A 13204-nucleotide genomic window follows, 5' to 3' on the forward strand; every position below is an offset into this window, starting at 1 on the left:
TTATCTTTAAACATCTTTGCCAAATGCGCTGGTGCAAAATGCCATCTATAGAACATCTTATACAAATTTTCTTTGTATGCAGTTGACATTGTTAATTTATAATTCCTATCCCACAATTTTTGCCATTTATCTAATTCAATTGTATAACCATTTTTTTTGCCCATACTATCATTATTTTCTTTACTTGTTCGTCCTCCAAGTTAAAGTATAATAGGTAGCTATACTTTTTTTAAAATCAATTTTTCTTCTGCATCTGTTATTATCTTATCTAGTTCTGTTGGGTCTTTATAAAAACCATATAGTTTTGCATCTTTCTCATATCTAGAATGTATCTACACTTGTGAATACCATGTCATATCAATCCCTTGATTGCTCAATTCTTGTTTACTTTTGAGATCCCCCTTCTCATTCAAAATATCTTTATATCTAACAATATTTTCTATGTTAAAGACCTTTGGATGAACCAGTGCTTCCATTGTCGAAATCCAAACTGGTATCCTCAAATAGTGTTCTTTTCTGACCCTCTCCCATACTAGCAATAATGCATTCCTAATATAATGCCTTTGAAAGTAACCATGTATTTTATTTTTCCCATACCACAAGAAGGCATGCCAGCCCAATTGCAAATCATGTTTTTCCAAAGTCAATATCCTTTTGTTCCTCAATACAATCAATTCTTTCACCAAGTGAGTACCATAGCCTGATACTATAATTCCCAATTCGGTAACCTGAAGCCTCTATTTCTCGAATCTTGCAGCATTTTTAGACTTATTTTTGTTTTTTTCCCTTGCCAGATATATCTTAATATTACTTTATTGAGTTCCTCAAAGTATTTCTTTTCCAGTTTTATCGGAATTGTTTGGAATAATTATTATAATCTTGGCAATATATTCATTTTTATTGTAGCTATCCTACCTATTAGTGATAGTTGCAGTTCCAGATCTGTTTTCATTTGTTGCATCAATTTATATTAATTATCTTCCTTAATAGTTATACATCTTGCTGTTAAATTAATCTCTAAGTATTTTACTTTCTTAATGATTTGAATGTCTATTCTCTTCATTAATTCTTTTTTCTGCATTTCTGTGAGATTTTTAACTAGTATCTCAGTTTTCTCTTTATTTATTTTCAATCCTGCCATTTCGTCTCTATTTTTTAAATTAGTTTAGGTCCTGTTTTTTGTGGATCTTCCAAAATAAAAACTAAATCATCTGCAAATGCCTGCAATTTATCTTTTTCTTTTTTATTTCCATACCTTTTATCTCTATATCTTGTCTAATATTTCTATTTAATACTTCCAATGTCAATATGAATAATAGGGGAGACAAGGGACATCCTTGTCTTGTACCTTTTTTAATAATAACCTTCTCTGTCATATCTCCATTTACCATCACCTTTGCTGTTTGCTTATAATATATCGCCTTAATCATATTAATAAATCTCTCCCCCAAATCCATAGCTTTCAACTGTACTAGCATAAATTGCCAGTTCAAATTGTCAAATGTTCTCTGTGCATCTAGGAAGATAAATGTCATTTGCTTCCCTGGATGTGTTTCATAATATTCCAATGTGTTTCAAATTATTCTCATATTGTCTTTAATTTGTCTCTTAGGTAGAAATCCATTTTGCTCTGGATGTACAAATTGATTTTAAAAACTTTTAATTCTTTTTGTAATTATTGAGATGTATATTTTATAATTGACATTCAGTAATATATTGGCCTATAATTTTTTATCTGTTCTAGGTTTGAGTGCTCTTTTGGTATGAGCACGATGTATGCTTCTGTCCATGAATTTGGTATCTTCGCACCTAACAGTACTATATTGAACTCTTCCAGCACTGGTATACTTAGGATATTTTGCAAAACCTTTGTAAAGTTCTGCTGGTAGACCATCTGGGCTTGGGGGTTTTCCATTTTTTTTGTCTCTTAATTGCTTGTTATACATTCATCTAACATGGCTTTTGCTATTCTAGGTAGTTCTGCTTTTTTAAGTATTGTTTTATTTTATCTTCTGAAACTGTCCCTTGATCATATAGTTTTCCATAATAATTCTGAATCACTTTCTTTTTGTCCTCATTTTGATGATAAAGATTTCCTTCCTTATACATTAACTGATGTATTTTTTTTTCTTTCTCCTTTTTCAATTTATATGCCAGTCATCTCCCTGGTTTATTTGCAAATTGCTTAGCATTTTTAATTTTTTTGTGCTAATTATTCTTTATCTATTATAATTAACTTGTGTTTTATTAATTCCATTTGACTTTTTAAATTCTTTCTCTGTGGTTCTTTTTGTAATTCTGTCTCTAGTCTCTTATATTCTTCTAATGTTTTTTTTATTTTCTTTCTTATTATTATTTTTCTTTCCCATATAAGTTATGACTAAACCTCTAATATATGGCTTGGCTGTATCCCATACATTTTGTGGGGTCTCTTCTTTCTATTCTCTTTGAAGAAAAAATCTAATTCTTTTTCCATGAATTGAATAAATTCCTTATCTTTTAATATTGATTCAACATCCATCTTAGTTTTCTTTTTTGTCCTTTCCATGTAATTTTTATTGGATTATGGTCTGCGCAATTACTTGTTTCTATATTTAATTCTTGTACATTAGATTTCAATTCAGTTGACATCCATATCATATCTATTCTTGACCAAGACATATGTCTATTTGAATAGAACGAGTATTGATTTTCCTTAGGATGAGAGGTAGGTTGCTCCCGGTTAAGCCCAGTTCAGCCGAACTGGCAGTGGTGATTTGGCCTGGGTTGCAGAACTGACAGCAACCCAGGCTGGCCTCACCCCTGAACTGATTTCCCAGTCTCTTCTGCCATTGCCGGCATGTTTCTGCACATGCGCAGAACAATTTTCAGTCAACTGCACATGCACGAACAATGTGTGGTGGGGGTGTGTGCATGTAAAGTGAGCGATAGGAACCCACCCCTGCTTAGGATTTATCTCTCACCATACATCTTGGATGCCTAGTTCTTCAGCCATTTTTTTAAAAGCCTTCAGAAGCATTTTTCTTGATTTTGTGTTCACTTTTCTGGTTTTATAATCTAGTTCCACATCTAAATCTCCGACTAAACAAATATTTTTGTAATCCAATTCTACTATTATGGAGTTTACTATAAAAGTCCTCTTGTTCACTATTCGGTGCATAAATTGAGTGTCTATTTGCAATTCATTGTTATCTCCACCATCAAAATCCTCCCTCCTTCATTCATAAATATTTGTTTAGCATTTATTGTTTCTTTTATAGAGAGAGCTGCTCCTCTCTTCTTATGTTGTGATAGAGAGTTGTATAGGGGTATTCTGATATTTTATTGTGTTATTCTTTAATATGAACCTCTTGTAGACAATGAGCCGAGGTGGCGCAGAGGTTAGGGTGCAGTACTGCAGGCCACTTCAGCTGACTGTTATCTGCAATTCAGCGGTTCTAATCTCACTGGCTCAAGATTGACTCAGCCTTCCATCGTTCCGAGGTGGGTGAAATGAGGACCCAGACTGTGGGGGCGATATGCTGACTCTGTAAACCACTTAGAGAGGGCTGAAAGCCCTATGAAGCGGTATATAAGTCTAACTGCTAATTATATCCAACTTAAATTTTTCCAATTTACTATAAATCCTTTTCCTTTTTATAGCTGAGTTCAGTCCACTTATATTAATTGACAATGATTTTATTTCTTCTTCCATAATTTTACTTATAAATAGGTTTTTTTGTTCTGGTCACTCTTGTCTCTCTCTGTTCTTTTGCCTTTGCCCCTTCTCTCTTTGCTATTTCATTTTTTTCATTTCATTTATTTCATTTGTATGCCGCCCTTTTCCCCGAGGGGGACTCAAGTAGAGCAAGGGAAAGGGGATACAGACAGTTTAACACCAACACAAAACAATACATAATTTAAAAGTGCAAGAATCATACCATTCGAGATAGGGGCAACGGTTGTTTAGCCCCAGGCCTGTCGGAACAGCCAGGTTTTAAGGGCTTTGCGGAAGGCCTGGAGGGTGGTGAGGGTGCGAATCTCCACAGGGAGTTTGTTCCAGAGGGTCGGAGCAGCCACAGAGAAGGCCCTCCTCTGGGTAGTCGCCAGTTGACACTGGCCGGCGGATGGAATTCGGAGGAGGCCTACTCTGTGGGATCTAATCGGTCTGGTGGAGGTAATTGGCAGCAGGCAGTCTCTCAAGTACCCAGGTCCAATACCATGAAGGGCTTTATAAGTGACGACTAGCGCCTTGAAGCGTATCCGGAGACCAATAGGCAGCCAGTGCAGCTCGCGGAGGATAGGTGTTACGTGGGTGAACTGAGGTGCACCCACGATCACTCGCACGGCTGCATTCTGGACAAGCTGAAGTCACCGAATGCTCTTCAAGGGCTTCCCCATGTAGAGCACGTTGCAGTAGTCCAGTCTAGAGGTCACAAGGGCGCGAGTGACTGTTGTGAGGGCCTCCCGGTTCAGGTAGGGACGCAACTGGTGCACCAGGCGAACCTGGGCAAATGCCCCCCTGGTCACAGCTGACAAGCGGTGTTCAAAAGTCAGCTGTGGGTCCAGGAGGACTCCCAAATTGCGGACCCTATCTGAGGGGCATACTGTTTGACCCCCCAGCCTGAGAGATGGAACACTTGGACAATTAGTAGGAGGGAAACACACCAGCCACTCGGTCTTATCTGGATTGAGTACAAGCTTGTTAGCCCTCATCCAGTCCCTAACAGCCTCGAGCCCCTGGCACATCACGTCAACCGCTTCATTGAGTTGGCACGGGGCGGACAGATACAGCTGCGTATCGTCCACATACTGGTGGTATTTTATCCCGTGCCTTCGAATGATCTCACCCAGCGGTTTCATGTAGATATTAAACAGGAGGGGGGACAGGACCAAACCCTGCGGTACCCCATACGTCAGGGGCCTAGGGGTCGATCTCTGCCCTCCGACCAACACCGACTGCGACCTGTCCGAGAGGTAAGAGGAGAACCACCGTAGAACAGTGCCTCCCACCCCCACCTCCCGCAGTCGTCGCAGAAGGATACCATGGTCGATGGTATCGAAAGCCGCTGAGAGGTCAAGGAGCACTAGGACGGAGGCATAACCTCCATCCCTGGCTCTCCAGAGATCATCGATCAATGCGACCAAAGCGGTTTCCGTGCTGTAGCCAGGCCTAAATCCCGACTGGAAGGGATCTAGATAATCGGTTTCCTCCAAGGACCGCCGGAGCTGAAAGGCTACCACCTTCTCAACAACCTTCCCCACAAAGGGGAGGTTGGAGACTGGACGATAGTTGTTTAAAACAGCTGGATCCAAAGATGGCTTCTTCAGAAGGGGTCTCACCACCGCTGCCTTTAGAGCGGGGGGGAAGAACCCCTCCCAAAGGGAGGCGGTAACAACCACCTGGATCCAGCCCCGTGTCACCTACCTGCTGTTAGCAACCAGCCAGGAGGGGCACGGGTCCAGTACACATGTGGAGGTACTTACAGCTCCCATGGCCTTGTCCACGTCCTCAGGGGTAACAGCTTGAAAATCAATCCAGTGATGTCCTGCCAGATTATCCCCTGGTGCCTCAGCTGGTTCTGCGCAATTGGAGTCCAGGTCCGCCCGAAGCCGAGCAACTTTATCCGCGAGGAATTGGACGTAATCCTCAGCTCTGCCTTGCAAAGGATCGCTCGTATCCCTCCTATTTAGGAGGGAACGGGTTATCCTGAACAAGGCGGCTGGGTGCGACTCAGCGGAAGCAATCAGAGAGGCAATGTGTGTTCTTTTAGTCGTCCTAATTGCCCGGAGGTAAGCTCTGATGCTAGATGTTAAAAGTGCTCGGTCTGACTTGGACTTACTGGATCTCCATCGTTGCTCTAGGCGTCTGTTTCGGTGCTTCATTTCCCGGAGTTCCTTAGTAAACCAAGGGGCCCTCCTGGATCCACTGCCTCGGATCGGCCGTAAAGGCGCAATCCGGTTAAGAGCCTCTGTCGCTGCTGAGTTCCAGGCAGCAACCAGAGTCTCCGCCGGACTGCGGACGAAGGTATCAGGAATAACTCCAAGCTCCGTCTGAAAGCCCAAAGGGTCCATAAGTCGCCTGGGGTGGAACCACCTAATTGGTTCCTCCTCCCTACAGTGGGGGTTTGGTCTCCGAAAGTCAAGCCTCAGTAGGTAGTGGTCCAACCATGACAGGGGTAAGATCTCGCTACCCCTCAAACCAACATCACAACTCTACTGCTCCGAGAGAAATACGAGGTTGAGCATGTGACCCGCCGAGTGAGTCGGGCCCCGAATTACTTGGGTCAAGCCCATGGCTGTCATGGAAGCCATGAACTCCTGTGCTCCATCAGAGTGTTCACCGAGCGAAGGCAAATTGAAATCCCCCAGAACCATAAGCCTGGGAAACTCAATTGCCAGCTCGGCTACCGACTTGAGGAGCGAGGGGAGGGCTGCTGCAACGCTGTTGGGAGGCAGGTACGTTAACAGCAAGCCCACTTGACCCTTGAGGTCCAACTTCACCAGCAGGGACTCACACCCGACAAGCTCCGGAGCAGGGATCCTAACAGGTACTAAAGACTCTCGGATAACAATAGCCACACCCCCACCCCTTCACTGGAATCACGGCTGATGAAGCACCTGAAAACCTTCTGGGCACATCTCTACGAGGGGGACTCCTCCCTCCGGGCCCAGCCAGGTTTCAGTAATACATGCCAGGTCTGCCCTCTCGTCTAAAATTAAATTATTTCCTCTCATTCTCTTTCATCTTTTCATCTCTCTCCTGTGGCGTCATCTTGTTGTCTATCCTCTTTTTCCTCTTACTATCATTCCCTCTTGTGCTCCAAAATAGGGGTCATCCAAGTCACTGATAGTCCCTTCGGTATCAGCCATCTGAAATTTACTCCATTCTTAATAAGCTGTTTTGTCAAAAAATGATATTCCCTTCTTATCTCTCTTACTCTTCTGGGAATCTGTTTTAGAACTACTATTTCTTTCTCTTTATATTTTATGGGTTCATCCCTTGCTCTTTCTAGTATCTCTTTATTGCTTTTTTGGTGAACTTCACAAGTACCTCTCTGGGAAGTCTGTTTCTTGTCACATATCTAGTATGAACTCTAAATATTTCATCCATTTCAGCAAACACATTTTCTTTGTATATTTCTAAAACATTTGTCAGCAGCTCTGCCATTATCATTGCCAAATTTTCTCTTTTCTTCTTTGATGTTCTGAAAATGTAAATAATAATCAGACTTATCCATCTCTAGTAATATTATTATCTCCCAATTTTTATCTGCCAGTGTAAGTCTGTAATCAACCTCTTCCACTCTTTGATCTGTTTGTTCAGCTTTCTTTTCCACTTTCTGAATACATTGTTCATGCATAACTTGGAGAAGAGCCTGCATCATGTTCATCTTTTCTTTCTGCAACATCACGTCCAATGAACTTTTTTTTCTGTGAAAACTGTTTTATTTCATTTTCCTTTATACAATCACTTAAATACTGTGCAGTTAAAAAAGCAATAAACACAACTCATAACACTTCTATCCTTCATACACCCTTCCTTCTCCCCCTCCAACTTTCATTTCTCCCCTCCAGCATTCCCCTCTTCTACTTCCCCTCCCCCTCAGACATTCCTTTCTCCCCTTCCTACCATCTCACCCTCCTTACATTCCCTTCTCACTCCCTCTTAATTCCTCCCTCTTCTTTCCCTCTACTCCTCACTTCGGTTTATTTCTACTATTCATTAGTCTATTCGTTTTGTAATTTACACTAAAATTATAAGAAAAGAAAAAAATAGGAAAATAAAAGGAAAAGAGAAAAAAAAAAGAAAAAAGAGCAAAGAAAAAAAAAGAAAAAAGAGCAAACGTCCAATGAACTTTTGATTAACAGTGGAGACAGGTCCTTTCCCATATATGGAATTCAAAAGGACTCCTTATTAAAATGTAAAACAAAATTAAGCTCATTATATAATAAAACTTATGCTAATTATGAAATTATAGTGTTGTACTATTAGTGGATCAAATGCCTTTTTGCTTTATGAAAAAGTGGCCTGACTTCCCCAAATCTTTTATAAAACACTAATATTATGGAATATTCTTTTATGAATATTCACCGCTTAGTTACTGTATTTAGAGATACATTTACAGGTGTATAATATATGAATTCATATCAAAACCAACACACCTTTTTAAATCAAATGTTTTTGACATTGTCCTTCAGACCCTTAATACTTACCCAACTCTTATAGATATCATCGGAGGGTTTCTGATATGTGAGCATTCATTCTGTTACAAACCATTTACTGTTCTCTGTTGGGATCCCATGATCTGGAATGGTTTGTGTTTGAATGCCTGAGTTTTTTGTTGAGTCTGCTTCCTATTTGTTGTTCTGTCTCTGAATCATTTGATTATCAATTTGTAAGTATAAATGTGTTAATCATATTTTAATTTATATGATATGTTAAACTTTAAAATAGATTGGACTACCTTTCCATAGGTAATATATGAAATGCTATGGCCTTGTTTTACATTTTCCTCCTAATGTGTGAATGCTTGTTTTATGTACTACCATGCATACATGGTGTTTGTGTGTGTGTGTGTGTGTGAGAGAGAGATATATATATACATGTGTATACTCAAGATCATTTTTTATAAATCCTCTGATTCAGATACAGTTATTAAATGTTTGTCTTTACATTACTTTTCTGTATTCATGATAAACTAAAAATAAATGTGCTCAACTCTTTCCTATCTTTTTTTTTAGATGGGCTTAATGCTGACAACATCAAACAGGCTTCAGAGCAGTTGAACAGCCGGTGGACTGAGTTCTGTCAGTTACTGAGTGAAAGACTGGCATGGTTGGAGAACCAAAATAACATTATTGCCTTCTACGCTCAGCTGCAGCAATTGGAGCAGACAGTAATTACTTCTGAAAATTGGATGAAAGCACAGCTCTTACTGGCAACAGATCCTGATGCAGTGAAAACACAGTTAGATAGGTTCAAGGTTAGAAATTCTGTCCTAATCTTTGTGGTATTCTGTTGCATACATATGTTTCACTTATTCAGGTCCCTGTTCTTCATCAAAATGTCTATGATGTTCAGTTGTGTTGATAATCTTATAAAAGGGAGAAAAAAGGTATACAAGATTGTTCACATATAAAACTGCCAAGATACAAATGTTTGAAGAATGTGTTGATCATTGCCAGGAGCACATGAATAACTGAAGCACATTTGAAAGTACTAGATGGGAATTAGTATAGTAGCCTGCATGGAATACAGAAACATTTCTGTTGTACGTGCAAAATCAAATGAAAGGCAAAAAGGAAAGTTGTTGTTATTAATTTTTATGGTGTATACATTGTCATTAATGAAGTAGAGTATTTTAATATATCTCAAGTTCTATTCACCAGACAGTAGTAGCAAAAGGGCTTAAATAATATGTAATAGTAAGTAAACAATAATAAAGTACAATGATAATAACCCTTGACTAGTTTAACATAGCTCCCGAGGTCATTGGTTCATATAGCTGTAATGTTTTGATGATAGTGGTTATGATAATGAAGGTGATTTTCATATTTTATTGAAAAAATAAAATTTAAGAATGCTTTGTATTTTTTTTTTAATTAACCTTTTTTAAAAAAAATAGCAGTAACAATATACAATTCAGAATCATTCTAAATCATTTAGAACTCCTAGCTACCATCTGGATAGATTCTTTTTATATGTTAATCATTCTGATCTGTTTTCCCAATGCTGTGGTGATTATAATTCAGTCAATTCACCTTGCTGTCGTCATCCTCATCATCACTTTTCTTCTACCTTTCCCAGCATTAGAGGTTTTTCCAAAGAGCTGGGTCTTTGTATAATATGTCTAAAGGAGGATAATTTGAGCCTTTGCCTTGGAATGTCTATTGAATTGTTCAATGATCCACCCATTTGTTTTATTGTTCTAAATATTCTTAGATGTCTTGTTCAACATCAAAGTTCAAAGTCATGAGTATTTTAAACATCTTTAAACTTCAACTTTTGATTCCATAGAATATCACAGGGAATTCTATGGCTTGTACAATTCTGAACATTGTATGTATAGAATGCGTTTTTCAAATCTTTCATAACTATTCTACAAAGTGCTAGTGTGCAGCGTTATATCTTGACTACTGGTTTCTTTACTGTTGAAAAGTTAATCATAAAAAACAGAAGCTATCCACACTTTGATATCTTCATTGTTAATTCTCAGGCTGGTTGTTCTATCTGTTGTCATTAGTTTGGTTATATTTATATTTAATTTTAGTCCCATTTTTTTCCACCATACACTTTGAGTTAGCATGAGGGCTTGCAGATCAAAAGTAGCATAATTATTATCAATCTTCCTTAGGAAGCAATAACCATCAATAAACTAAAACAAAGATAAAATAATATTTAAGAATCTAAAATTATAAATGTTACCCTGACATAAATATTAAATATTTATGTCCTTGTCTTCCCTAAGGTTTGTTGAGGTGGATAATCGCTAAGGAAAATATTATTAATATATTTACAGATGCCAAGTAAATTTGATTGAATTATTTCCCTTATTATGGAGCTCTTTTTATTGCTGAATTAATCTGTTGGCCAGTTTTGCACATCAAAATATTAATGATATAGTAGATTTTTTTTTTTTACATTTGTTTTTCTTCCTTATGTATATTTTATTATGTTTTCATTCTATACAATCACATATTCACTGTGCTTAATCAGGGCATATAACATTGAATATAGAAAATGCCCTCTACAATACAAACCCAGTATACCACCTTGGCCCGCCATACACCCTCTTTCAACCCCCTCCAACTTTCATTCTTCCTTCTCACACACCCCTCTACGCCTACTTCCCCTCCCCTTCTTTCTAACCTTAACCCTATCACTCCCTCTCCATTCCCTCCCTCCCTTCTCCTCCTCCTCTCTCTCACCCTCTCCACTCTTCTTCTTCTTTCACTCGACTCTTTCCTTCGGTATCTATTACCTCCCAGTATATTCGGTTTGTTCTATTTTCGCACTAACATTGAAAAGCCACAGTATACAAATACAATCATAGAATTTAACACATATTGTATTTCCCCCCTCCCCCCTCCCCCTAAATCCCCACCTCCCTTCCCTCCCCCCGACTTCCCAAAGACCATACGTGGTATAACTTTTGAACAATCACAGTCTAAAATATCTCTACATTGAACTCAGCTTCTTACTGTTACCCAAATTTTAAACAATTTAAATTATTACTGATACTAAGCATAAGCTATCTGGAGTTTCTTAGTCCCATATTTACTTTTTATGTAATCAATCCATTTTTTCCAGTCTCTTTTATATCTCTCGTTTGAATGTTCTTTGAGATATGCTGAGATTTTGGCCATTTCGGCTAAGTTCATAACTTTCAAAGTCCATTCTTGAATTGTAGGTAAATCTTTCTTCTTCCAATACTGCGCCACCAAGAGTCTTGCTGCCGTTATTAAATACAGAACCAAATTAGTCTCTGCTGCTGTAAAATCAATACATATACCCAGTAAAAACAACTGGGGGGTAAATTTTATCCTTCTTTTAAAGATGTTTTGCAGGATCCACCATATTTTTATCCAAAATGCCTTGACATTACGACATGTCCACCATATATGAAAATATGTAGCATCACAAGAACCACATCTCCAACATTTAGGTTGAACATTTGGATACATAGAGGCAAGCTTTTTAGGATCTAGGTGCCATCTATAAAAGATCTTATAAAAATTTTCTCTCAAGTTTTGTGCTTGTGTAAATTTCACATTTCTTACCCAGATTCTTTCCCATGTTTCAAGCATTATTGGTTCCTCGATATTCTGAGCCCATTTTATCATACAATCCTTAATCAGTTCCGTTTCAGAATCCATCTGTACTAATACATTATATATCCTCTTTATATGCATTGAGCTTTGATCTCTTATTTGTTTAAACAAATTATCCTCAACTTTTACAAAGCCAATTTTTTGATCTGTTTTCCACCTAGCCTGTAGTTGACCATACTGAAACCACGTTTGAACTACCTTCTCTTCTTTAAGTACCTCTAAAGATTTTAGTTCCATCACCCCTCTTTCTGAGATAAGAAGTTGTCTATAGGTGGTTCTATCGTGTTTTTGTTCTACATTCATATTTTCAATTGCATGTCTAGGAATTGCCCACATGGGCACTTTATCATTTAATTTATGTTGATATTTTTTCCAAACCCGCAATAAAGCATTTCTTAAGATGTGATTTTTAAATTTCTTATCCGTTTTTTTGTTAAATAACAAGTAAGCATGCCAACCATATAACAAGTCATATCCCTCGATATTCAAAATTCTGTCATTAGTTAGATGAATCCAATCACTAATTGCAGATAATGCCACTGCGTCATAGTATAATTTTAAGTTAGGTAATTTCAATCCTCCTCTTTCACGTGCATCTTGCATTATTTTCATCTTTACCCTCGGCTTCTTTCCTGCCCACACAAATTTGTTGATACCCTTCTGCCATTCTAAAAGATTCACATCTCTTTTAAGTATTGGTAACATTTGAAAAAGAAATAAAAATTTTGGTAAAATGTTCATTTTTACTGCCGCTATTCTACCCAGCAAGGACAAATGCAGTTTTTCCCACCTTTTCAACTCCAACTGTGTACTATGCCAAAGTGATTCATAATTATACTTGTATAATTTCCCATTTGAGATTAAAATATTAACTCCAAGATATTTAACTTTTTTAACTACCTCACATCTTAGCATCGCCCCCAGTTCTTCCTTCTGTTTGACAGTCATATTTATAGCTATTATTTTGGTTTTTCCTAGATTTATTTTAAATCCCGAGACTTGACCATATTGATTGATCGTATTCAATAATACCCTACTAGTTTCCTGCGGTTGTTCCAATATTATAACCAGATCATCCGCAAATGCACGGACTCTATATTCTTGCTGTCTAATTTTAATCCCTTTTAGACCGCCTAGGCCCCGTATCTTATTCAACAGTATTTCCAAAGTTATAATAAACAATAATGGGGACAGAGGACAGCCCTGTCTTGTACCTTTTTCAATTTGAAAGGAGTCTGTCAGACTTCCATTGACAATGATCTGGGCTGTTTGCTGCTGATATATTGCACCAATTGACCGTAAAAAGCCATCTCCTATCTGCATTTTTTGCAATGTCTTCAGCAGGAATTGCCAATTAACTCGATCAAAGGCTTTCTCCGCATCCAAAAAT

At 38.1% G+C, this 13204-nt stretch overlaps 1 protein-coding gene across 6 annotated transcripts in view; it reads left to right on the top strand.

The window, feature by feature from the left end:
• Window positions 1–13204, top strand: part of DMD (dystrophin) — a 1286665-nt gene that overhangs the window by 394550 nt on the left and 878911 nt on the right. For all 6 annotated transcript variants that reach the window (XM_087721810.1, XM_087721811.1, XM_087721815.1 and 3 more), the window contains exon 19: window positions 8725–8966. In XM_087721810.1, coding sequence (XP_087577936.1) covers window positions 8725–8966 — 242 coding nt within the window. The remainder of the gene's footprint in view (window positions 1–8724; window positions 8967–13204) is intronic.

This window comes from Thamnophis sirtalis, unplaced genomic scaffold (genome assembly GCF_051295495.1).
Source record: "Thamnophis sirtalis isolate CommonGarterSnake01/CBP01778 unplaced genomic scaffold, rThaSir2_p1.2 scaffold_8, whole genome shotgun sequence".
In the NCBI taxonomy this organism is placed as follows: domain Eukaryota; kingdom Metazoa; phylum Chordata; class Lepidosauria; order Squamata; family Natricidae; genus Thamnophis; species Thamnophis sirtalis.